Consider the following 26,910-nt stretch of genomic DNA (forward strand, 5'->3'; position numbering starts at 1 on the left):
CAGCTTAGCTACGATGGAGGTAAAATCCTTTGGTGATGTGAGGGTCATTGAAATACAACCTTATTACAGTGAACAAAAAAAAATAGAAGTATTTAGTAAGGTCTAGAGAGATGGCTCAGAGGTTAAGAAGTATTTAGTAAGAAATAAATGAATGAGTTCCAACCCACTGATGAGCACAGTGACAGTCCCATTGTCAACATGAAGAAACCATTCGTGTCTTCCCCAAGCATACTAAGTATGTGTGCTGTGCTTTTACACTAATGTCCTCCCAAGATTCATGTACTGTCTTGAATTATTAACAGGAATGTTAGTGAGTAAAATCTTAAATGACCTTTTGCTTAAATAGAAATAAAAAATGGAACAGAGAAAAAGTGTTTTCTCAGACATCTGCTTAACTGAAGCAAAATTAAATCTTTTGTAGGTTTTGAATGGTTTAAGAACAAATGTCTACTAGAGGATAGAGAGAGATGAATCAATGGTTAAGAGCATGGGCGGCGTTTCAAGAGGACCCCAGCTTGATTCCTAGTATCCACAAGGCAGCTCATGACTATGAGTCCAGTTCCAGGGGACCCAACACCCTCTTCTGGCCTCTGTGGGCACCAGGCACATAGCCCTATATCAGGCAAAACATGCATACACCTAAAATAAATAAAAATAAAAATACTTTTTAAGTGTCCACTAATTATTAGTGCTTTCCTTCAGTAATTTTCCTCTTAAACTGCTGTGCAGTTTGAGCAGTCCAGCCCTTGTCACAACCACTCACTCTATATCAATTGTTTTAGATCAGACTTGTTGCCAAAAGATACACAGTTACCCAATGAGAGCCAGAAACTACACACCCTAAATGCTAGCTTGGAGTCCGTGTGTGTGTGTGTATCCGTATACACACACACACACACACACACACACACATATCCACCTGTCATATTTAGCTGAATAACTACTTCACTTTGAGGGAAGAAAAAAGATCAAGCATTCCATTATCACAAACTGATACAGTCTCAGATCATTCAGAAATAAGTTGTTCAAACTAAGTGTTGGCTGTCCAGGGTGTTTGTGGCCAAATCTGACACATAGCTGATGGTGACTCTCAGCAAAATCTACATAGTGTTTGTTCTCTTCTAAGAACTGTTAAGGGGCATAATCTCAATTCTCATTTGGTAGATGCTTGGTTTTGATATAGGACATTGTATAGGAATTTTAGACATGGGAGCTCAGAAAGGTTCCTACCATTTCTGGCTTTATTCTCTCCACCTCCCCCCAAACATGATTATGAAAGTTTTATGCATTCTGTGGTCCATCACTTAATGGCAGGGATATTATCTGAGAAGTATGTCCTCAGGCAATTTGAGTACTGTGTAGACATCATAGTATTTTTATAGAGTATAAATCAATTGACCTGGCTTCTTGGTGTAATCAGGAGATACAGGGAACATGAAATGATGCTGTTATTGGTGTAGAATGGCACACCATTATATCAGTAGACTGATATGCCTTAAAATAGTTATAAGTAATATATAAATAAATCACTGTTGTCATTACCAAGGTATTCTGTACATAATTGGATGTATATACTAACATAGGAGTAACAATGCCATAGGTGTGTTTACACCACCACCATCACAAACACGCCACCCTAAGATGCTATAGTAGCCAAGTGTCACTAGGTGACAGACATTTCTAAGTGCATTATAGTATTTGGGGACCACCATTGTTTCTGTAGCCACTAAAGTGTCATTATGTGGTACAGTACACAGCTGTATCTCCATCATCTCTTGACTTAGAAACAGAAAGCAGGTTCTAGACATTGAGACATTTCACTCTTAAGTACCCTTGGACATGCCATCTAAGTCTGTTCTCCGTATAGCTGTAATACTGTTACATACACATACACACACAGAGAGAGAGAGAGACAAGAGAAAGAGACAGAGCAAGCACAGGCCAGTACAAGGTAGAAAACAGGATAGGGGCTGATCCTGGGGCCTTGCTTTAGACACATAGTGGTCCATCTTGCTTAGAAAACTTTATTTTACCACAGAATTGTAAGTAGAGAATAAATTCTTACCTCTGCATTTTTTGTTTTTTGTTTGTTTGTTTGTTTGTTTAATTAACAGGTGTTCACAAAAGAAGCCAGCACCAGGGACCAGATGACATCTACCTTGATGACTTAAAGGCTCTTGAGCCTGAAGTGGCAGCTCTCTATTTCCCTAAAAGGTAGTGTATGCTAGTGCATTGAGAAGAAACAGCTTGAGATACTCTGAGCAAGAGGAACAGAGTGATTGTCTTTTAGCCAAATCTGCTTATTGCTTCTGGTTTTAGGAAGCTCAAAAATAGTGTGTGTTCTGAGCCCCAGTGTAGAGGAATGCCAGGGCCAATAAGTGGGAGAGGGCGGGGTGGCAGGCATGGGGAGGGGGAGGCAACAGGGGTTTGTTTTTGTTGTTTTTGTTTGTTTCTTTGTTTTTTGGAGGGGAAACTGGGAAAGGAGAAATTTACATGTAAATAAAGAAAATATCTAATAAAAAAAGAACAATAAAAAAAATCAAATGTTAAAAATAGTGTGTATTGTTTTAACTATGGTGACCTGTGACTTGTTACTTATTTATGAAAACATATAAAAGTATTTGACTTTAGAATTTAATCCCCCACCTCATGTATATAGGCATGCGTGCGTGCATGTGCGTGTGCGTGTGCGTGTGCGTGTGCGTGCGTACATGTGTGTGGTCCCCATGCAGAAGACAGGGGGCTCAGTTGTTTCTTTCTACCATGTGGGTTCCAGGGATCAAACTCAGGTTGTCAGGTCCTCACAGCAAGCATGAGCCATCTTGGAGCCCTAGTTTAGTGTACTCTTTATAGTCATTAATAACAAACTGAATATGTTTGAGGAAATTTTGGGGCATTTGTTTTATGTAATTGCATACTTTAAAATAGTATGTTTCAGTTTTTGAGCATTTTACAAGAATTTTTTCACTCCTTTGAAGAATGTGAACTTAAGTCATATAAGGCCTCATTCCAGGGGACCATGTGTCCTTGTGTTGCTCACAGTTCCTGCCGTGTCACAACACCATAGTACCCATCCCTCACTATTTTAAGGCAGCATGACTGTGAACCTCAAACAGTATACATTGACTGTCTTCCCAGGTTCTTTTAACCTTAGAGGAATTACTACTTCATATAGTGGGTATAAACTGTTTTCTTCTCAGGGAGTATGGCTTGAATCTACTGAGCCTTATACACAACTGTATTTTTTTAAATGAGTTATTGGGAAGATATACTTCATTTTTATTTGGAATGGAAAAATGAGATTGACATAAATATACTTAAGGCTTTTTAACATGTATTTTTGGGAGGTTCTTAAAGTTCCTTCCTAACTCTATACCTTAACTTATCTTAAAATATGACATACTTCATTTGAAATAATGGGTTTTTAAAGATGGAAGAATTGAAATTGCTCCGGGTTTTTAAGGGAGGAAAAATTCAAATGTCGTAATCTCTTAGAATTATGACTTTCTCTAGCCAAGCAATAGTGGCACATGCCTTTAATTCTGGCACTTGGAAGGCGGAGGCAGGTGGATCTCTGAGTTCAATGCCAGCCTGGTCTACAGAGCAAACTCTAGTACAGCCAAGGCTACATAGAGAAACCCTGTCTTGAAAAACAAAACAAAAGGAAAGAAAGAAAGGAAGCAAGGAAAGGAAGGAAGGAAGATTTATGACTTTGTTTCTTATTTCCTGATCCTTTTACTTTATTTTCACACTAAGAAATAGAGAGCAAGGCCAGACATTCATGGTGGCACACATGTTTGATCCAGTGCTTGGGAAGCAAAAGCTGGTAGCTCTCCATGACTCTTGAGTAAGAGGCCAGCCTGGTCTATAAATACAGTTTCAGGATTGCTACACCAAGAGGTATAGTAGAGAAACCTGGTCTCAGAAAGAAAGGGGGTAGGGTAGAAATAGTCACTAATGCAGTGGAATATCACTGTACACACTGGTTAAGGTTACTGTGTTCAGTAGCCACAGTTAGCTTGAGGACTGACTGCTGTGACTTGTCATAATTGTGCTTTACAAGTCGTGCTTGTTACCCTCTGTGTTACTAAACTGTCATAGTTTATACAGCCAAACTCTCACACATGTCCCATCATCCCTGTGGGTTTGGCAGCTTGCTGAGTCAGATGGCATCGCTGTGTTGACACGTTGTTGTTACCGTTGGAGGACTCCAGCTGCTGCAACTGATAAAGCTTGGGGAGAGTGTTCCAGCACTGGTGTTGGTGGGGTCCCCCACACAGGCATTCTTCTATCTCAGGAGCCCAGAAAAGACAGTGCAGGAGCTAAGAGTACACAACCATCTTCTGTTCTCATCCGAGTGTGGTGTTGCCTCTCTGTCCCTCCCTGCATGGGTTTGCTGCTCTGCCCTCTTAATGGGCATGACTTTCTAACCCTTTTTAATGATGAGACAATTTCTCCGTCTGTTTCATGTCTGTTTGGAGGTGTGCCTTACAGTTAAGAGACAGTTTCCCCAAACCTAAAGCTCCTTCCTGGTCTGAACATGTCTGCATATCTGCACTGCTGCCACCTTTTAGGTTTGTTTTTTGTTTTTTCAGAAGTTCATGTTGATCTCACCAGATGTGTCATGCTTTGTCTTGCTTTAATAAAACTTTAAGAATCCTGCCTTCTGGTGTTAGGGATGTGGTTTAGTGGCCAGATGCCTGCTTAGGGTCCTGAGTTCAATTCCTAGTATTAAAATTTTCCCCTGGCTTCTAGGAAAAATCTGAACATATCAAATATTATACTAAATATTCACTGAAGTTTAAAATAGTTAATGTCTGTGAGTAAGAGATACAGTGTTCCATTTCCTTATTTCATATTTATGTTCCACTACAAAAGGTTTCCAATACTCTCGCCCTCTAGCACCAAACTTTCTGTGCCTTGTTTAGAAATTAGAATAGTAAGGTCAGTGCTGCAAAGACAGTCTGCATTCTCTTGATGGCCAAGCCTTCTGTGTACTTCTTGAGTAATTTCTTCTTTTTAAATTAGTTTAGTTTTAGAGAGTATTAAGTTGTTGAGGGGAGCAGTTTGATTTAAGAATACATCCTTGGACCCAGTAATTATCTCCAGACTGCATATTCCCATGCCTTTTTCCTGGAATGCAGGATCAAAGCACTTCCAAATGTCAGATTTTTCTTAACTGTCCTGTTATTTTGGCAATTTAAGTTAGTGCTTAAAACTTTTTCTTCTATAATTACAGTCAGGAAGGCCCCAGTTGAAAGTCTGGCACCATTGTGAAGTGTTTTCTACATTCACAGTTAATTTTTTAGTATTCAGATTCTTACTAATGGCATTTATGATGTGATTTTTAGACAGTACTTTAAAAATGTATAGAGTGGGGTCACTGGGAAGATGGCTTAGTAGATAAGAGCCCTTACATGTGATAACATAAAACCCTAAGTTCAAATCGTAAGTACACACACAAAGAAAGGTATGTCTATTTCACATGCCTGTAACTCCAGCATAAGGTGATGGTGACAGGTAGATAGATCCAGGTGCTCTCTTGTTGACCAACCTGGCCCACATGGCAATCCTGCAGCTCAGGAATAAGCCTGAGAGTGATGAAGGAAGACACCTGCCTGACATCATGCTCTCTGTGTGTGTGTGTGTGTGTGTGTGTGTGTGTGTGTGTGTGTGTGTGTCTGCGTGTGTGTCTGTTACGCCACACTTACATGCATGCATCATGCCCTCATACATCTCAGAAGTTATATTCGATTTTCTGTCTATTCTTCTTAGGGAATAAGCTGTTTGATTTGAAATCCTAGAGGACCATATACTAAGCCAAAAGTATAAGCAGTCATGACAGAATAAACACTTCTTTCTTCTCCCTTTCCTCTGCCACAGTGACACAGATCCAGGTTCCAGGCAGTGGCCTGAGTCGGACACATTCTCTGGTTCTCAGTCCCCACAGTCTGTGGGAAGTGCAGCTGCAGACAGTGGCACGGAATGCCTCTCAGACTCTGCCATGGACTTGCCTGACGTAACTCTCTCCCTCTGTGGAGGCCTCAGTGAGAATGGAGAGATCTCTAAAGGTATGCTGGATAGCCATGCCTGCTCATCTCTTGATTTAAAATCTGTCCTGCACAGATTTAATTCAATAAATTACTGGCTTGAGAAAAACAATCTAATGAGAAATGTACTTTGAAACACTGAATCCTGTCTAAATTCTTGACTGGCCCTTCTGTGTATGGGGTACTTTTCCATAAAGACAGACCCTTAAAGCCTCAGAGTGCCTTTGTGGGGGGAAGTTTTGGGAGGATCTCGACCTTGAAGATTCTGATTTCAAATTCAGAATTTGATAACTCGCAGGCTATGCATCTACAGAGCAGCAAGGTGGGCTTCACACTACATTGATCCTGCTTGTGTGTAAACATTCCCAGTTACCTTCCTGACAAGCACCAGGACTCAAAAGCTGAGGGACAGTGGCTATCCACCAAGTAGACAGTAGCAAAAGAGTGGGATTACCTGTCTCCTGCTTGAAAGATGTCTGTCCCACATTGTTACTCCTCTTGGTCCCCCACCTCCTGTGTTAAGGATTGAATATAGAGGAACTAGATATTAAGCAGTATACCTTAGGTGCACAGGATCCCTCTTTTAATTTAAATAACCCTGAACCAAGTTGCTTAGGTTGACCTGTGTAGTCCAGACACATCTGGTTCCCTCAGTTTTCTTGCCTCTGGCAACTTTATATTCATTTAAAATTATTTTTTTTCTCAGTTTTCCACTGGCCTGTAATGGCTGTTTCTATGAGACACGATTTTTTCCCATGACAAACACCATCACTTTAGGGCTATCCTCTGTCTCCTCCCCTTCAGAGAACTAAAAATGTGAAGATAGACTGGACAAACACAGCCCTAGACCTGCCTCAGTGTGGAGCAGGGGTGCATGTTATAGAATGTTATAAGCACAAGTATTGGGATTTTATATTTTAGATGGGTTTGGAGTTTAGTTTGTTTGAGTCCTAAAAATATGGAAGTATCTTGACCAATATGGAAAAAATAGCTTTTTTTTTAGAAGCCCTTTTTTAGGCCTACAAGTCCTTTAGCGCAGAATACAGTAAGCATCCTGCAGGGACCCTTGCACTTCCACCACACTGACCTGACCGTTGTTTGCTTTGCAGAGAAGTTCATGGAGCATATCATCACTTACCATGAGTTTGCAGAAAACCCTGGCCTCATCGACAACCCAAACCTCGTAATACGGATATATAACCGGTAAATACTGATGCTTTGATCGTTGCTAAGTACTCTGCAGTATTTAACTGTCACAGTTTTCCTTACTTTAAAGTTTGTGATCCCATAAATGAATCAACAGACAATGGTTTGTGAGACCAGAGCTTCAGGTTATTGCTGCCTGAATTCTTGAGACCCTGTTATGTCTATGGGTTTCTTAGCTCAGAGAAGTTCAGTTTAAAGTGAGTCTTCAAAATTTAGTTGCTCATTTGACTATTGGAAAGAATAAACAATTCGATAAGTTACTTTTTCTCTTTCCTCTAGTCTTCCAACCCTCCCCCTGCCTCGACCGTCCTTCCCAACCCTGCTTTGCTTCTGACACCCTCTGTATAATACTTTTGTGTAATTTTTGTTTCTCATAGTTACTACAACTGGGCGTTGGCTGCTCCCATGATCCTTAGCTTACAAGTATTTCAGAAGAGTTTGCCTAAGGTAAGTGATGCACATTTGAAACCTTCAAAATATCTGTAACATACAACAGTCAGTTTATATTCTGTATTTTTTGGGTTCTATTCAAGGTTTTGAGCTTAGTTTTTTATTTATTTTTTTAAAGATTTATTTTTTATGTGTATGAGTACACTGTAGCTGTACAGATGGCCATGAGTCATCATGTGTGTTGCTGCTGGGAATTGGACTCAGGACCTCTGCTGGCCCCGCTCGCTCTGGCCCTGCTCACTCTGGCCCAGCTCGCTCCAGCGTAATTCACTGTGGCTGTCTTCAGACGCACCAGAAGAGGGCATCAGATCTCATTATGGATGGTTGTGAGCCACCATGTGGTTGCTGGGATCCAAACTCAGGACCTTCGGAAGAACAGTCAGTGTTCTTACCCACTGAGCCATCTCGCCAGCCTGAGTTTAGTATTCTATATCAGAGATCCAAATTGCTATATTCACCCACCAAGGCCATACCAGACTGGACAAGAATGAGTGATGCTCTGCACACCTCCCTAACCCATCTGGTGTTCTCAGTAGCTCAGAAGGAAAGGCAGTATACTCCTTTGGAGATGACAAAGTCCCAGGGCAGTTTGGTGATGTGAGGCCTTGGTTTGGGAACAGAGCCAGTGGTTGTGAGCCTCCAAGAGTGTCAATGGCTGCTATGGGCATGAGGCTTGTTATAATAATGTACATATTTTGCATCCTTCCTTCAAGGGAATGTCCTTTTAGTTAACATTAGTGACTCCATGTTAATCTGAAACAGCATGAGCCTGGGAGGTAAAGGTGTGTCTAATGTCTCAGCAAAATGGTAAACACTGGGACCTTCAAGAGAGCTCTTATGGCTGTGGAAAAGAACTCTAAAAACATGAGTTCAAAAATAAATAATTTCTCAATTATGCAAAAATATAAGGATGTGATATGAATTGTATGAGGGGCTTCACAAATCTAAAGGAACAGAGGCAGCTGCATTAATGAGCCAGCTTGTCAGACAGAGACAAAGGCAGGCAGATTCCTGAGTTCAAGGCCAGCCTGAGACACAAGGAGTCCAAGCCCAGGTATAGTAGGAATGGTAATTTCAGGACAGGGTCACACCCACTTAGCTTAACTTGTGTGGGTAACAGAGCCAGGCAGATCTCTGAGTTCATTTGCACTGTTAAAAGGAAATGTGTGCTTGCTGTCTCCTAAGAATAAAATGACTGGGATCACAGGATGCTTGTTCATAGAATAATCAAAAGGGAACCTGGAATAAATAACTGAATTGATATATAAATTAAAAATGGGACTTTTGGTCTGCTTGAGATGAGCTAGTAGAAAGCAATAGCATTTTTTTTTTTTTTTAGAATTTTCTCTAGTGAGAGCTGAGCTATCTAAAGATACCTGGAGAGTAAGAACAGCTCTTCAAGAATTTTTTTCTAACAGGATTTATGATTTTAGTTGGAAAATCTGTAGAAAGCAAACACAACTCTTTTAGAATTTTTCTGCTTTCTGATTTTGATAGGAAAACTAAAAGCTTACTTTTAGAATTTTTTCTAACAGGATTTCTGACTTAGTGGGAAGATCAAGAATTTTTTATAGGAGCTTTTCTAACTCTGGTCAGAAAACCTATGAGCTATCCAGATAGCTTTAAGAATTTTTACTAGCAGAGAAAGCTGTCTCAAGCAGAGAGTTTAGAATAGCAAAAAAGCCTGTCTAGAGCAGAACAGAACAGAGAAAGAGAGAGAGAGAAGTCTAGAAATAGAGCGCCATCTTAGCAGAACTGGCCACCACCTTGGAACCCAGGCCTAGCCGAGGCTGGTCCTTGTCCCAATCTATAGTAAGGCAGTGTCTACAGGGTAATGTAGTGAGGATGCAGTGATTTACAACCCTGGATCTCATGGATTGACCTTCACTGTTGGCAGGCCACAGTCGAGTCCTGGGTTAAAGACAAGATGCCAAAGAAATCTGGTCGATGGTGGTTTTGGCGAAAGAAAGAAAGCATGACCAAACAGGTAATGAATCTGATTATTTTAAAGCAACTCTTTCTGCCACTCATAAGAAAGCAGGCTGAGGCACTGTTTGAGTGATAGCGTTCAGTGGCTATGAGGGGTCACTGCACTATGCAGGTGCTTTTTACAGTGAAGCGATAGGGATTTTGAACTACCATTTTTGGGATAGAGCTGGGTGGACCTAGGGCTAACTTTAAATTTGACTGGAGAGCTCTGCTCCTTTTACTTCCTATGTCACGTGTATGGCATGAGTAAGCAGTCACAATCCTACACAAATCTGCATGCAAACATGAGGTGTATCCCTTTAGTAGAGCAGCAGAGGAGGCTTGTTCAGAGAGACCCACATCCTCCAAAGCCTTTGAAGGGAGAGGATTCTGGGAGTTTTACCTGTTGCTTTTCAGATAGCAGAAGGTTGGTCCTGCTTCACCAAGTTCATGTGTATATCAGTGTGGTCTCTGGCTGCCTTTCTCCCTTCTGCAGGTGCCAAGCAGGTGGAGACAGGACTAGTCACTTCTGCAGGGCAGTCCAGGTTGTCTTACTAGTGATCTGACCATTGGGCCAGTTATATGTTGTGGTTTAACATATATGTGGTTTAAGTTCCCTGCTAGCTCCCAGAACAGCTTTTTATAAGCAGAATATGATTTCTGCCCTTCAAGCTTCAAGTAGAAAAAAAATCTTGTTTCCAGTTATGTATTGAGATTTTGTTTCCTAGCAAGGACTGCAGCTGAAGTCTGGAGAAACATTGTACATTGACGGTATCTTTCTTTGCAGTTGCCAGAGACCAAGGAGGGAAAATCTGAGGTCCCTCCAGCAAATGACCTGCCTTGCAGTGCTGAGGAGCCATCCAGTACCAGGTGGGTACCTTGTCTTTTCTCCTGCCTCACAGCACTCTTGCTTGACTGTTAAAGCAATTCTGCTGAATATGTAGGCAGAAATACCTTTTTCCTATAGAGAAACATGACACTAAGTAGCTTGACAATGTCTCTTGGTAGGTAAGAGCTGCCTTTCCCAGTTTACGGGACTAAATACATCAGTACTCATAACTGCTGTACCTATCACAGAACCAGGAAAGGCAGAGCTTGGGAAGGAATCATCCTGGACATAATCAGAACTGGTGTCCTCTGTCTCTGCACCCCTGCTTTTCAGGTGTGAATGAAGACAGGAAAAGTTCTGAAGGGCGGCTTGGGTACATTTGATTTGGCTAAGCTTGTTATGTGCTCCTGGGCTTACATTCCCAACCCCATGCACTAACAGCAATCCTAGTTTATCTCCTTGGTCTTCTTACTTTCTCTTTGGTAAGGAGTATAAAGTGAATTTACTAACTTTAGAATATTCCCTGCTGTGTCCAGAAAATGCCATGGTGTCTACCTGCTCATTTTGCTAATGATGTTTTAAAAGACAGAGAAGTAACTGCCTGCCACTTACAAGAAGGAGGAAGATGGTGGACTTTTACATTTGTGATGCCAGTAGTTATGGCATAAGTAAATGGATGTGGATAAGTGATAGTGGAAACAGTTCTTGCCATCCTAGAAAGGCCTGAAGGGTTTTATTTGGAGGCCAAGTCTTCCTGTATAGCCCAGCCTCGAACAGCTCCTTCTGCTCTGTCTTAGCCTTCTCGGGGCTAGGATTATGGACATGTGGCACTTGTTTATTTTCTTGTCCTAAATGATAAAAGCTCTTATCAGTCAGATACACTGCCTATTTGTAACTAGTTTGATGTTGGATAGACCTGCAGAGAATGACACTTCTAGTGATGAGGGATCACAGGAGTTGGAAGAAACCATCAAAGTTGACCCCATCTCGATAGAGACATTGAGTCACTGTGGGACGGCCTCATATAAGAAGTCTCTTCGACTCTCCTCGGACCAGATAGTAAGTCTTATGCACCAAGAGTTGTGTTTATATAAATGCTCCTCACTAGGAGAGCAATACCCCACACGTGGTGAGCTTCTTGTGATACAGGTTCCTCTCCACCTAGACATTGTGCCTCAGTGTCTGGAAATGAACCAAGGAATGGCTATTCTTAGCTGGCGTCTTTGGTGAATCTTATCTCACACCCAGCACAGGACCATAGGCTTCCTCTTAGGACTCATAATAGCAAAGCAGTGACATTTACAAAGCAGTGCCTACATCTCACCTCCACACATTTTCACTCTGAAATGGCTTTATGGGCTGAGCATGAGGCTAGGACAGTAATCAGGATAGGAGCTTTTGTTTTGTGTGGGGCATCAGGAATCTAAATCCTTAGAATTAGAAAAGAGTAGTCAAGCAATGTGACTTCCTCATTGTGATCATGCTTGAGTTTGGGCTAGATTATACATATCCTTTTTGTTTTGTTGTAAAGCTTTAAACTCTGTTCCAAAGTGCATATTTTCAACTTTCTTTAATGTTGCGCTTTTTATAAAAGGCAAAATTGAAGCTCCATGATGGCCCCAATGATGTTGTATTCAGTATTACAACCCAGTATCAGGGCACCTGTCGGTGTGCAGGTACCATTTACCTGTGGAACTGGAATGACAAAATCATCATTTCTGACATTGATGGAACAATAACCAAGTAAGCTCGAGCCTCCTGTGGGTAGCGGGAAGGATGTAAGTGGAGGGAGGCACTCAGTCCTCACTAGTGAGAATGTCCTTCAAACCATGTGCCCTATGTCCTGACAGCAGCCCAAGTGAAGTCATTTTATGGCTGAAGAGGAGGTGGGTGGAATACGAATGAATTCTCAAAATTAACTTGCAAAATTTGGCTATTTAGTCTCCAAATTCTAATGTTCAAAGAAGACAAACTGTTAAAATTTTAGGGGTGAGGGGGAAAAGATGTGTTAATAAATTATCTCTGAAAATAAATACTGGGCTCTCCTGTAACACCACTTTTAGGAGTGCCTCAGCATATATCATAGGGCTGCCTTGCGGCTGCACAAAATCAGAGTAAAACCATCCTGGCACATTGTACCCAGCTTGTACCCCCACTTAGTGCTTATTAGCAGCCAGTAATATGATTGGCGTTGTGTGTTGGATTTCTGGTATCTGCTTCTATTTCTACCCCCTTGCCAGATCTGATGCTTTGGGACAGATTCTCCCACAGCTGGGTAAAGACTGGACTCATCAGGGTATAGCTCGGCTCTACCATTCCATCAATGAGTAAGTACCCATTCTCCGGTGTCCTTCTGCCTCAGCTTAGCTTTCGCTAAGGACTGGAGAAAAATAAACTGTCAATTTGTTTACATTGAGTATTTATGGCCTGCATATTTTTAGCTTTGTTTTCAAGCGTGTGCTTGGTATGCTATTAATGGGGTTTATGCTCCTTAGCTTAGCTCAGTTTTAGGCTCTCCTGACTGACCTGTAGCTAGAATTTATCAGGAAGGCTGATTTTCATCTTGGTTTATTTACTGGGCAGATAGCACAGGCATGTGTAGAAGACAGTTCCTTAAGGAAACACTAGCTGTCTAGCTGTCCTTTTTGGGATCCTAGCATATCCACAGTCCACGAATCTGGAGATACATAGTGCCCATCTTAGAATATCATGATAGGAAATCAGAATGTTGTCAGTTCCTTGGGTGTAACTTTACTCCCTGTCACAGAGAATGGTGTGTGTCCAACAAAATGTTCTTAAAATAAGACCCTTGGATAGCTCCTTTCAGCAATAACGTAAAGATAGCCCAGTTTCGTCCATTCTGGATCTTTTTCCGAGCTAGGTGTAGCATGTGCACCTTGTCAGTGCTTTGCAGTTTAACATAATCCATTTTGCACATTTCCCAGTGTGTGCAACCCTAACTGGTTTTCTTCTAAATTCAGTAATTTGATTTTCAAAGTAAATGAGAAGACCTTGATTTGGATCTGATAAAAGAAAATTGTCTTTTCTTTATCCAAAAGACATGCCTAATTGGTTGCATGTATGTGTGTGTGTTGTCTTTTAGGAATGGTTACAAGTTTCTGTACTGTTCTGCACGTGCCATCGGCATGGCTGACATGACCCGTGGTTATCTGCACTGGGTCAATGACAAGGGCACAATCTTGCCCCGAGGCCCTCTGATGCTGTCTCCCAGCAGCTTGTTCTCTGCCTTCCACAGGTAGCTTTCCAGTGGGTGTACTGGGTTCCTCCTTGGGGACAGGGGGGTGCTGGAGCTCAGGGCCTAGCAAGTGTGTGAACAAAACTCTGACAGGGTCCCCAGGCTATAGAGAGTCGGTATTTTTCTTTATTCATTGTCTGTCTGAAGTGTTCAGTCAGTTGATGATGTTTCTTTCCACTGGTGTTATCACTCAGATACTCTGTCAGGAGACTGACTAGAGAGAAGGAAGAAGGTGACAGTGCCCAAGGATTAAGAAAATGGGTTGCTGTGAGGATGAAAATCTTTGCAAGAACATACTCAAGTAAAAATTACCATTTCGAATTTGGTGATTATATCTTTTTGTCTTTAGGGAAGTGATAGAAAAGAAACCAGAGAAGTTCAAAATTGAGTGTCTGAATGACATTAAGAACTTGTTTGCCCCATCCAGGCAGCCCTTCTATGCCGCCTTTGGAAACCGTCCCAATGTAAGTGTCTGTGGCATTGTGTTTGGATCCTCTGTGAGTGGAATTCAAGAGGTGCACTTTAGGGCCAATCCATGTCATGACTCCATAAGCAGAGTACAATGGCTGGTGTGCACAGTGAGGTTTCACTTGAGGTTTACCTCGTACTCTCCCAGCCCCAGACTGGCCATTGAGCCTGGAGCTTTACACATTCTAGACATGCACTCTGCCATTGATCTGTGTTATCCCAAACCCTTTTACCTTTTCTTAAATTTTTTAAAAATTATTTTATGTATATGAATGTTTTGCCTGTAGTGTGTGTTTGTGTGTGACTGTGTGTGTACCATGTGCATGCCAGAAGAAGGAATACGATCTCCTGAAACTGGAGTTGGAGATGTTTTTGAATCAACATATGGGTGCTGGCAATCGAACCCAGGTCCTTCAACAAGAGCATCAAGTGCTTTTAACAATGAGCCATCTCCCCAGTCCTGTTTTAAATTTTTTGTTGAGACAAGATCTCAGATACTACCCATGCTGGCCTTGAACTCATTCTGTAGCGTAGGCAGCCTCTTGCCTTAGCCACCTGAGTAGCTAAGATTTGTTGGTCTGCACTAGAGGCAAGGGTTATTCAAATTCCCTAGCAGTTGGGGAAGTCCTGTATTCCATGTTGACCCCAGGACTGTGTACAGAAGGATGTCTTCCCCCACCCGACTTTGAACATTTTCTCAGGCAGTTCTGCCTACATTCTAACTGGTTCTCTGCCTTAAGTTCTAACTCAGTTGTTCTCACCCTTCCTAATGCTATGTGACCCTTAAATACAGTTCCTCATGTTGTGGTGATGCCCCAACCATGAAATTATTTTCATTGCTACTTCATAACTATAATTTTTATACTGTTATGAATCAGAATGTAAATATCTGGTATGCAGGACACCTTATATATGACTCCTCTGAAAGGGTCATTTGACTCCCTAAAGGGGTTGAGAACCACCGTTCTGACTGGTTCTGAGCCATGACCTTGGTTCCATACCAGAACCCTGGTGTGAGTTCTCTTCTCTGCCTTTGTGTACTGTATCCTATGGAGGCAGTCTCCATATCTCAGGTTTACTAACAGTGTTGGTTCCATTGTCTGACCTCCTATGTACTCTGGGTTTCTCTAAAGACTCCACTTCAGTTGATGTCCTTGTTCTGACTATGAGGAGCCAGCTAAGTTTCCATTTCTTCTGCAGGATGTCTATGCTTACACACAAGTTGGAGTTCCAGACTGTAGAATATTCACTGTGAATCCAAAGGGTGAATTAATACAAGAAAGGACCAAAGGAAACAAGTCATCGTAAGTACATTCAGGCTGCAGCCAGGTTATACCTGAGGACAGATAAGAACCAAGACAGGGCACAGCCTGAAGAGTAAAGCTACACATCTTTGAGAGCTTTTTTTCCTTGTGGATAGCTGTCTAAGGAGTGTTAGTATGTGTGTATCTGAACCCTGAGATAGCACTAGCTCTAAGTGTTAAGCTGAAGAGCCAGCTTTACTGCCCATGGTCTTGTTTTATATCTCAGTTGTAAGTAACAGCTTCTCTCTTGCCAATTTCTTCCAGCTATCACAGACTGAGCGAGCTTGTGGAACACGTGTTCCCACTTCTCAATAAGGAACAGAATTCTGCCTTTCCATGCCCAGAGTTCAGTTCCTTCTGCTACTGGCGAGACCCAATCCCTGGCGTGGATCTGGATGACCTAGCTTGAATGAATCTTGTATGGCAAGGTGGGGGCACTGTCACTGGCCCTCTTACAGATGAAGACCCAGGAGCTGACAGTCAGAAACCTGCTTTCCAGAACAGGGACTGGGTTCCCGAAGCTGGCACTGCCATCTTCTTTCAGCTTCCTAAGCCACCACTCAGCACCTAGACAGAGTAATAAGGGGCACTCAGCCTGCATTTAGAAGCCTGTGCTCTGAAGCCTGTGCTCCATTACTCATGGGCTCTCGTGTGCTTCTTGTGGAGTTGTATGCTGTGCACCGCTCAGCTGCATAATTTAAAAAGGAAGAAACCAGAAACTGAAAAAGAATAGACCAGCACATTACGACACAAAGTAAAGAGTTAAAATCTCCACTGGTCAGTTGGGATCGTTTCTCTCTATAACCAGGGCTTTCTCCAGAGGTCCAGTTAGTGCTGCCAGCTATGTGTACATATCCTCCTCAGGACACCTCCACTCTTGCTCCACTCTTGAACTAGGACAGCTGCCAGCACCATGAGCCCAGCTGCAGCAGCATAGGCTATAAAGTTGAGGGAAGCACCCTAGCACCATCGTCTGCTCTCCTGTCCCTGCGCAGTGAAAAAGAAGTCATTTAAGTTGTGTTATGACCTAGCAGAAGAACCAAGTGCAGATTTCAGGTCTGGAGTGATGGTGAGACCTTGGTATAAATCACAGGAAAGGCAGTGGCTTCTCCTCCAAACTGTAGAAAGGCGGTTGCCTTGGGTCCTGTTCTCTGACACTGTCACCTGCCTTAGGTGGCCCTTGGGGCAGATATTTCAGGACAGGATTTTTGAAAGTCTGGGCTTTATATTTGCTAAGGGAAAAGCCTTTGGCTAGTGGCATTGACCAGTCATTTGTATTCCAACCATGTAATGAAGTCCATGGAGGCATGGGAGAGAGAGGTTACTAAGTGCCTGTTGAGAGCCACACCTCAGCAGTAGCCCCAGCCCATCACTCTGACTCACCCTCATGCAGTTGATACTGCAGATGAGGCCTCATGGGGATGTGGGCTACCTCTACATCTCATGGCAGCCTCAGACTGGCCTCGTTAAGTGCTCTTGTCAAATGTTGGAGCAGATGGCTCCATAACCAGGGAGAATTATGTCTTCAGATCTGCAGAGCCTTGACCAGTTGGGTGTGGACAGTCACTGCAGTGCTAGCATCAAGAGAAGTATTGAAGGAAGGCGCCTTGTTCCAGAGAACTCAGTGGTTCAGTCACAGCTTCCACTGGGCAGATGGCAGTGGAGGCTTCTGAGCAGAGAGAGAGCTGCCGTTAAAGATGGTTCCAACTCTGCATGCCCCTGCAGTAGGGTGGCTGGCCTAACCAGGCTGTAGTTTGCTTCACTCAGAATAGCACTCACCTAGAGTTAGCTTAGAAAGGGGTGGTTATTTTCCAGATTGGAGAGTTGAGTGTCCCTGCCTCATTTCAGTATTGCAGTTGAATGCAGAGACCATGGTAACAATGTTTAGTTAAAGGAAAAAAAAAAAAAAAAAAGACCATTTGAAACATAGTTCTCCGTGGCAAAACCTGGAGGTACATGCTCCCAGAGAAGGGGCAACACAGGCTTCCACAGTGCTGATGTTTCCCATAAGCAGTTCACTTCTCCTTCATGAGTTATTTGTGTTAGGTAGTAGGGAAACTCGGTTATGTTTATGTGAAATTCTTGCCAGTTAGTGAAATAAGATTCTACTAAAGTAGCCACATGGGATTTGATGCCGAAGCCATCAGCACCCTGGTGATTTAGCACATCTTAGCTTTAGGGGAACAGTGAGAATTGTACACTTAACCTGAGCTTGGTAGGATTTCCGTGGTACAGAAAATCTTACGTTTTCTCTCAGACCACTTCTGTTTGTCCTTTAGGGAGTCTTTGCTTAGCTAGTCTGTTTCTTTTCCTGACAAACTTTTTCTTTGGACACGTGGGCCCTTTTAGATGGTCCAGTGTGGGCTCTGGGTCTCCTGGCCTATGCAGAGAGGATGGCAGGTCCTTCTGTCCATGTGTTCATTAGCCAGACACTTGTCACTGCGCATTGATCAGTGGGTATTTAGGATAATGAATGTAACTCTTTCCTTATTTAAAGGAGTCTCCTTGCTGAAAGTAGATGATTACTATTACTGTAGTGTTATGAAGTATTAGGTTTGTGCTGAAAATCCATTGCCATTTGTTACAAATGACATTTGTTCTTTCTGTGAAAGAGAGATGCCCTTAAGTGTGTTTGCACACAAATCCCTAGATGGCTTGTTGCAGTGTCACCTTGTCTTCAGTGACAGGTGATGCCGAAGAGACACTACAGCAGACCGGCCACCCAGTCCTTCCGTCAGTTGTTGCATCAGTGAATATGGCCCCATGTCTTTCCAGTTCAGTCTAATTTTAGTGTTTGGTGTCGAGTGTTGAAGCTTGCACTGCTATGAAATTGATGGCTGCTCTCCATCAGGCTGTGTAGGAACCTGGAGCATGCACATGTAATTGTATGATCAGTACTGCATTTCCTGTGGTCTAACCCATCTGCATAGTCAGTTGGAAAAAGAAATGTGCTGTTGTAGTAACATAGAACAAAAGCTGATAAAACAACTTAAAGTGGACCAGGACCAGAGCTGAGCAGCAGGGAGCTTCTGTCCTCTGCGGCCCTTTGCCTATAGGGTGGTCCAGCCTTCTATAGTGTTCTTCAAAACCATCATCTGAGAGAAGAAACGGTTAAGGCGACATGAGCAAATTTGTCACATAACCCTGGGAAACCTTGTTTGAGAGCATGCTGGGGTTTATTTAAAACCCCAGTAAATGCTCTTTCCAGGTGAATTTTTTTTTTTTTTTTTTTTTGGCTTGAAGGCAGAGGAAAGAGTTCCCTTTTAGTAATTGTATTCAGCTGATGAAGTACTTGGTTATTAGAGAGCAGTGCCACTAAGCAGCTTTAAGTTGTCAGTAATTAATTGTAAACATCAGTACGGTACCTTCAATATGGTAAAGATGTTGTCTTCAGATGAATGGCTCATATTTTGGTGCAGTGTTTGATGTTCAAAAAAAAATGTTACAATAATAAACTAACATAAACTGAGTGCATTGGGCTCCTTCCTTCAGGGACATGTGACCAAATCAGTGCCAGAGATTGATAATTAAAATTACCAGTTATACATAAACATCACTTTGTCTTTGCTGACATGCATGTCTAAAGGAGAGACCTCTTCCTGTTGCTCACTTGCAAACCTTGGTTCCAGAAATGTAACTCCAACCACAAGAACTGTGTCTGCCTTGTAGATTCTGTCAAGAAGTGATTCATCCATACATCATTTCCCCACATTCTGGTTCCCACACCAGCCCTTCAGAGTCTTCTGGGAGTGCTACTCAGCTTTCATAACCCACCCGTAGTAGTAGGCCTTTCCTGGGTAGCAGCAGGTAACAGTCCTGATGTTTCCATCAGATTAGCAGAGTAGACATGATCTTTTTTACCACAACCCCACATCATTTAAGTGATGGCAAAAGTTAATGTGACAGCCTCCTCCCTCAGATCACTGGGCAGCAGATACTGCACCTGCTGGATCACACATTGACAAGTGGCACAGAAACCACAAGCCTTGGGAATGGGGCTATATTTTTGTCCTAGAAAATATCTGATTATAAAGGCAGTGGAGTTTTTCTCTGGGCAGTTTTAAGTGCTATGACAGTATCCCATTTGGCATCCCTCACCCCTGTACCTGCATGTGTACCTCTTTCCATTGTAAGATGGCACAAGGGAGGCACAGATTGTGTTTACAAAGTAGATGGAGGCCAGACAATGCCACTCTTGAGACCGTAGGCCTGGAGTTAAGGGGTCCACTTCCTTCCATGAAGCAGATATGTGTGGAAAACAATGCTGACTATGCTAATCTGGGCACACCTCCAGCATTCCTCCTTGCAGATTCCATTTAATAGTACTTAGTCACTTAAATGGTGCTGTTTGGTGGTGTTAGGGATCCATAGCAAAGTGTTCCAGTTCTTCAAAAGCACTGCCTTTTTCTCGGCCACCACAGCTCCTTGATTAGAGAAGTTGCAGCCTGAACCTGGTGTCCTTGTGGTATGTACCAGTCACTCCTGCCTCTTAGGAGGACTGCTTGAGACCAGCCTCAATTAAAAGTACTGAGTAAGTACTTAAACTCAGTTTATACCTCCGACTCACTCATGGGTGCATGACTAGAGGGGGTGTGGTGACTTAGGGGGTGCCACTCCAAACTCCCCTCCCCCAGACAAGCTCTAGCTGTCCCTGTTTTTCATCTCCAAGAAAAGATGGGTCCATTTTAAACCTGTCTCATGCACAGGCTGGAGCCAGGTTTTTATCCCGTTTTGTCTTGCAGTGAGCACATGACTGCCACTGTGATTGAACTCAGTCCACCCGTGACTGTTGGATATAGAGAGCTAAGTTCACCTTTGCCAGGAAAGAAGTCACACACACTGGATGCTCGAGAGACCTATCTAGGAGTGAGGAATACAGTGCCTGTGCATCTCCTGTCAGGCCCCTGTCTTCTGGCCACTGAACACTTGGCCATGTTGGCACTGAATATGGTCTTCAAAGAAGAGTGAGGGAAATGGGCAAAAACATCTGTGTGAGCCAACTGGGCTTTCCTAAAAGTACTGCTGCTCAGGGTTTTCCATGAGTCATTTCTCAGACAGGCAAGGGCACTGTGACCTTTATAGCCAACCCCCCAGCTGTGGAAACAGTGCAGTCCATGACCCTCCTTCCAAATATCCCATAATACTTTTTTCAGACAGTCCTTGAAACCCAGTGTATTTTTACTGCATTAGCCTCTTCTGCCAACTGGGTTGGGGCAAGGCAAGGCTATGGAAACTGGTTTCCCTGCCTGCACATCCCACTAGGGACCTGGGGGAGTCGCCTTTCTCTACTGCTGCTGGCTGTGGTTAGCAAAAGCCACCCTGAACTAATGTCCCAGTGCCCAGAGCTGCATGCTGCTGCTGGGAAAGGAGTGTTGTGCTAGGCCTCCCAGACCCAAATGTGCTTGTCTTCTCAAATGATCTCAGTTTCCAGTCAGCCCTCCGTTTTATATCGGGCCTCTTGTTGCTTAGGAACCCGAGTTCTTAGTGCTATCTCTGCCAGTGAGCTGTGCAGTGGAGCAATGAGAAGTCGGTCTCATTAGCCTACAACCAGCTCACTTCCCCTAACAGAGGCCCTCTTCAGCTACAGGGCCCATGGTAGGCCCTGACCTTCAAGGACATCTGGACTTTGTTTTCCAGCCAAGGTCAACCGCAAATGGGTAAAGCCTGGAACCTGGCAGGTATGGGATATATTACATATTAACTGGGGTTAATTTACACAGAATTACTTTTTATAGCCAAAAGTGCTCTAGTTTGCTCCCACCCCACTCCACCCACCCCACCTCCAGTAACTCCCAATTCATAAGGCACCAAATACAGAAAAGGAACATAGCAATTCTGACATCTTTATTGATGCTCCCTGTCATTGCACTTATATCGTACATGTCATTTAAGGAGCCGGGCAAGTTTCATAAATAATGTCTCTCACATCCACCTTGGTAGCAGGGCCCGTGTAAACAGAGATCAGTACCAGACGGTAAGAGCGACCAAGTGTGGAACAGCCCATGTTAAACTCTCTGTCCAGGCCACATAAGCACTTCAGTGTTTAAATCTTCTGCATGCAGTGTGGAGAGGCGCATCTGCTACAGTGTCTTCCAGCTGCATCAGGCCCAGGCCAGTCAGGGAGCAGCACCAAGTAGGTCCAACCCAGGAACCTGGCATATAGGTAGCACAGGAGAAGCCAGCTTCCAGCCAAAGGGATTTAATGAATCTTCTGGTTGTCCAATTACAGTGACAGAATTAACCATGTGTCACTTCCACAGCTGTCTGGAAATGAGGGGTAGCAGTCTCTACGGGGAGGTAGGGCCTTTATCCTGGGGGCAGGCAGAGTGTGTGCAGCAAGCTAGATCAGTGCTCCAGGTACATAAACCGAATATATTAAAGCTTTGGAGTTTTTTTGGTTTTTTGTTTTTTTTTTTTTAACAGCCTTTCTTCCCCTCCTGGTCTCCCTAGAGGTGAGAAAGGAAAGGATACAAGAAAACACCACTGAAGGTGGAGTACATTTCATCAAAGTCTGTGTGAGCCAGTCTGCCCCCAGTCACCACAACGTTGACTCCATCTCCTGCCTTCAAGTGCACAATGAGGTGGAAGGCACCCAGGCCCCCACAGGTATGCACAGCCCCAGGGGGACGATGGTATTCTAGGAACTCTCTCCTATACCCAGCCGTGTGCAGCTGGGCAACACTGGCGTTGGAAACAGACAGCACAGCTTCCACGTAGGCATCTCTCTCAGGCGTGAGGGTAGCTGTGATCAAGTAGCGCCCATCATATGGTGCCGTGAAGATGCCTACAAAGAGCCAGACACAGGTGAGCTGATCTGGTGTCTTTGCTGCCCATGCCCTGGTTACAGACTAACTTGGACCCATCTCATACAAGGTTACTTTAGATTGCCTCCGATTGCCCCTGGGTTTTAGCACTCAGTGCCTTGGACCGGTCAGGATGGTTAGTCACCAAACCTGTAGAAGGAAGACTGACTTGAGAGTGTACCACCTGCCCACATCAATCCCTTGTACATCAACAGTCCCTAGCATGGCCTCTCCATTCAGGTCAGAGCCCACTGTCCTGGGCTTGTAATGTCCAAAGAATAAGAGCTCCAGTACCCCAGGACTTGGAGTAATTCTTGCCTAAATTTGCAACAGTCCAGGAAACAGAAGCCAGCCATGGCTCTGCTGGGACAGGCAGCCAGTTCAACCAACATCCTTGGTTGGCCATGTGCATGGCATGTGTGCCTGGAGACCAAGACCCCTGCCATGTTAAAAAACAAAAACAAAACCCACCATCCTAAATCCCTGAGATAGCAGGTGAAAACAATGCTTGCCCCGCCTGAGAAGCAGACACTGAACCACTCAGCCTTAGGAGGCCATGCTAACTCTCCTCATCTAAAAGAACCAGCCTCTTGGGTATTGGTCATATTCCCTTGTAACCAGAAGCCCTGCTATGTGTTCTAACCCCGGGCCCACATGATCTGGGAGGTGAAGGAAGTGTCTAGAGATGGACCATCCATAGCACCCATCCCAGGAGCGGGTAGAGGTATCGGGCCTTCAGACTTAACAGTAAGCCAGATGTCACCATGAAATTAGGGTCCTGTTGGGCAGTGGTGGCGCATGCCTTTAATCCCAGCACTTGGGAGGCAGAGGCAGGCGGATTTCTGAGTTCGAGGCCAGCCTGGTCTACAGAGTGAGTTCCAGGACAGCCAGGGCTACACAGAGAAACCCTGTCTCGAAAAAACAAAAAACAAAAACAAAGAAAGAAAGAAATTAGGGTCCTGAAACTAAAAAAGGACCCATTTAAGAGTCTAACCTTCAAGTGTGCCTAGGTCCACCCTGCCCCTTCCATGCTTACTATTTAAATAGTATCCTGATTTTAACTCCTAGAATCTTGACTCTGAGGACAGATCAGGCCCCAGTGTACAGAGCCAAGCTTCCACTTGTCTTTCTAATGGGGGGTGAGGGGGAAGCCTAGCTCAAGGACCTCCTGGAATTTCCTTGATAGAACCAGCCTGCTTTTGAAGATACCAGCCTGTGTGAGTCGACAAGGGGTCCCCACAGCCAACATATCCAAAGGGAAAGAGTCCCCTCATTCCTAACCAAAACCCCCAACTCTGGCACAAAATCTCTAAGCATATAAATTAGAAAGATTGTTTGCAGCAAAGCTTGGCAGTCTAGGATACCTGGCTGCTTTCTCCAAGGTCTGCCAGTGACTTTATCAGAACCTGTGTGACTTAGCCAAGGGGTAACCAGGATTGGAATTGTGGAAGGAATGGCTAGAAATTACCAAAAAGATAACCAAAGTCCTCTCCCTCCCAGTGAAGGTCATGTTCATGTGCATAAATAAGAGCAATATCAGGTGATGATCTAGGAACAGGTGAGACAGGACAAGCCAGAGGAAGGGAAAGAAGGCTGTGCTGTTGAACCACCGTCTCCAGGGTTCTCTGGAACAGGCATGGTTGCCACAGGCACCTTCCAAAGTCCACTGTTTAATTCTGTCTCAGTGTGTGAGCCCCACACTCTAGGCTCAGTCCCCTCTGGAGAGAGCAGCCCTTTTATGGCTCATCATAAAAACAAGATTCTGAAAGGAGTCTGCCTCTGAACTTTCGTAGATAAAGCATGCTTGATGACCGCTAGAAGGCAGATGGAAGAGAGAGGGGCAGGGATGTGACACGTCATAGCTGGCAAAAAAAAAAAAAATTATCAACCATTAAAAATTGAGCAGCAGTTCCAAAAGTGTAGTGAGGCCACGTGCTGCCCTCCCAAACCTGCAGCCCAAGAATTGGAGGTTTGGTGACAATGCACTGCCTGGCTTAGGTTCTCCCCAGCCTCTGTGGAGCAAGACAGAAGTCCATTTTTGATACTTACCAGTGTTGGGGTTGTATACATCCCCGTCGTTCACCAGCACCTTATTAAAGAGGACAACGCCTCCATCACTGGGAAAAGGCTTCTGGGTAAGACCAGCCGAAAAAGATACCAGAGCAGGCAGCGGCACCCCTAGGGCAGAGAGAGGCAAGAGCATGTGGACCTGCCTATCTTCTGAAAGTGTTGATGGACACTGGGTATAAGCTATGCCTCCCCTTGTCAGACCAAGGGCTAGGACAGAGACACAGACACTGCATATGAAAGCCTCAAAGGGATTGCCTGTGTAGAGTGTGCGCATGTGAAGCTGTGTGTGTGTGTATGTGTGTGCATGTGAAGCTGTGTGCGTGCATGTGAAGCTCTGCATGTGTATGCATGCGTGAGTGCATGTGTGTGTGTGTAAGAATGAAAGGTGAGGCTGCTGTGCGCTGGCTGACTGCATCAGGAGCTGACGCTGGGCTCATAGGGAGATGCTTGTTTGTAAGCCAGTAAAGCTCATCAGGACCACACAGGGCACAGCCCACCCAGCCTCCCCTTGAAAAACATGAACAGAGACCACGTAGGAGGGGAAATTCCTGCCTCTGAGTCTCTCTAGAGGTTCAGTCTACAGAGGCCAGGACCAGGGGGTCTGCTGGGTGTGGAAGGGCCTAGGCTCCAGGCTGTCTACCCATGCCCGCAGCCCCAAGGGTGGAGACAGGAAGCACAGGGCAGAGACCACCAAGGAGAGCTGGGTTCTGCATAGACATACCTGGGGTGGCTACAGGAGGTGACTTGGGGTAGCCTGAAAACAAAGAGAGTAGAATGTCAAATTCTGCACAGACCTCTTTCTTCTTCCAGGATGGCTGTAGTCCTGGACTCTGGTTAAGTCAACCTCACTATTCTCACCCTTCCCTGGGGAAATGACACTTTTAAATAATTCTTTTGTTCTGGGGTGCTCCTGATACCCACATGTCATATAAGCAAAAAGAGACTCCTCTGAACTCTCACATCCTTTGGAAGCCACCTTTCTGAACTTGGTTCCCGAAAGGTGAAACTCTGGACCCACAGAACACACCACAGGCTAGAACAGTCTGCCATCCGTGCCTTCTGCAGGGTAGACTTACCTGGTGCACCTGCATAGCCTTCTGAGCTAGGAACGGGCCCCTGCCCCATCTGTCCATCCACTCCCTGAGGCAGGCCCCTTCCAGACATGCCCATCCTGCCTGGAGGCCCAGCCTCTCCAGTCTCCATGATGACTCCACTAGAGCCCGGCAAGAAGGGCAACCCCGTGTGACCAGGCCAGGCAGGCAAAGGTGGTGGCTGCAGGGGCCTCTGGGGCAACACTGGCCGCTGGCCCATCTGTGGTGGTCTGGCAGGGTCTTCTGGTGGTGGGGTCAGCAGGGGTTTTTCAGTGGGGGCCTCTTCCGAGGGCCTGGTGGATTCTAGTGGAGTCTTCCCAGATGGTCCCTGGGTTGCTTCTGAGGGTTCCTCTGCTAGAAGTGAGAAAGAAAACAAGGTTCAAATGTCTCCAGATCCCCCGTGTAAGGCTTCCATGACCTTTGATCAATGTCGCTTGATCGACTACAAATGGCTGTGCCTGTGTAGCTGAGGCACTGTCTCCAACAGGATGTAAACAGTACTAGAGCTTGGAACAGCTTGCCTGGCATCTTCTGAAAGAACTCCAGCCAAGCTGCCTCTGATTACCCAGGGATAGCTGCGAAGACAGCCGGGGCCTCCTTGATGTCAATGGCAACACTCCAACACAGTGTGATTCTGGCTCCAGCATCACATGCTCACGTCATAGATGAGTCACATTACCAGGAGACTAATGCCACCGACTACTGCAGTCTCAGTGTCAGGCCACTGGCCTCACTGCTGGCTTGTGAAGGGTTGTTATGAAGACCCCTTGGCTGCTCCATCAGGTGTCAGAGACCTTGGCTGCCCCTATAGTTGGCACAGGCCCCAAAGAAGCACTCCCACCATCTCCCCACACTTTCAGATCACTAGTGGAGGAACCTCCTGCTTCAAGTGTCTCTGCCTGTTTGAGGTGGCTACCACAGTGACTCAGCCAAGAGCTGCCACCCCTTCCTCTGTCTGAATACATTCCTGGAACTAGCATTCTAAAACGCCTTGCTATGTGCTCACAAAACATCTGAAAACAGACTACTTATAAATGCAAAGGCCACCTTCCTCTTCCATTAGTCTGGTGCCTCATGTGTCGGAGGACATAGAGCTGGACAGTATGATCAGCCACTGCATTTTGGCCCACTGTCTAGAGTTGCTTTAAAGTTCTATAAAGTATATATTGTACATGAAATATGCGCTCTCCTTCTACCCAAGAGCAGGAGACCAGAATACCCCCCAAAAAGTTATTTGTCAGCCTTTTCTGACCAGTTTTCATGAGAATAAGCTCCACAGAAAATAATTTCAGTAGTTTCCATGTCAGTTCTCCTACGGATAACCCCAATGTAGGTGTAGGCAGTAAGCAGATTTGGTGAAATGAGCGAGGCAGGAGGGTCACAGGTTCTAGGCCAGCCTTACGTATGTGTTCCAC

The 26,910-nt window shown here is 44.5% G+C and overlaps 2 protein-coding genes across 4 annotated transcripts in view; one reads left to right on the forward strand and one right to left on the reverse strand.

The window, feature by feature from the left end:
* Positions 1–19,001, forward strand: part of Lpin2 (lipin 2) — a 77,072-nt gene extending 58,071 nt beyond the window's left edge. For all 3 annotated transcript variants that reach the window (XM_031368723.1, XM_031368724.1, XM_031368722.1), the window contains exons 8-20: positions 2,115–2,214; positions 5,884–6,071; positions 7,160–7,253; positions 7,634–7,703; positions 9,604–9,693; positions 10,462–10,544; positions 11,418–11,562; positions 12,098–12,246; positions 12,744–12,830; positions 13,607–13,759; positions 14,109–14,223; positions 15,428–15,531; positions 15,796–19,001. In XM_031368723.1, the coding sequence (XP_031224583.1) occupies positions 2,115–2,214; positions 5,884–6,071; positions 7,160–7,253; positions 7,634–7,703; positions 9,604–9,693; positions 10,462–10,544; positions 11,418–11,562; positions 12,098–12,246; positions 12,744–12,830; positions 13,607–13,759; positions 14,109–14,223; positions 15,428–15,531; positions 15,796–15,940 (1,523 nt within the window). In that variant the 3' untranslated portion in view covers positions 15,941–19,001. The remainder of the gene's footprint in view (positions 1–2,114; positions 2,215–5,883; positions 6,072–7,159; positions 7,254–7,633; positions 7,704–9,603; positions 9,694–10,461; positions 10,545–11,417; positions 11,563–12,097; positions 12,247–12,743; positions 12,831–13,606; positions 13,760–14,108; positions 14,224–15,427; positions 15,532–15,795) is intronic.
* A 2,357-nt stretch (positions 19,002–21,358) lies between these two features.
* Emilin2 (elastin microfibril interfacer 2) overlaps positions 21,359–26,910 on the reverse strand; it is a 63,906-nt gene continuing 58,354 nt past the window's right edge. The window contains exons 5-8 of the mRNA XM_031368720.1: positions 25,481–25,849; positions 25,126–25,158; positions 24,384–24,512; positions 21,359–22,315 (exon numbers count right to left, since the gene is read on the reverse strand). Coding sequence (XP_031224580.1) covers positions 21,978–22,315; positions 24,384–24,512; positions 25,126–25,158; positions 25,481–25,849 — 869 coding nt within the window. The 3' untranslated portion in view covers positions 21,359–21,977. The remainder of the gene's footprint in view (positions 22,316–24,383; positions 24,513–25,125; positions 25,159–25,480; positions 25,850–26,910) is intronic.

This window comes from Mastomys coucha, unplaced genomic scaffold, assembly GCF_008632895.1.
Source record: "Mastomys coucha isolate ucsf_1 unplaced genomic scaffold, UCSF_Mcou_1 pScaffold14, whole genome shotgun sequence".
NCBI lineage: Eukaryota > Metazoa > Chordata > Mammalia > Rodentia > Muridae > Mastomys > Mastomys coucha.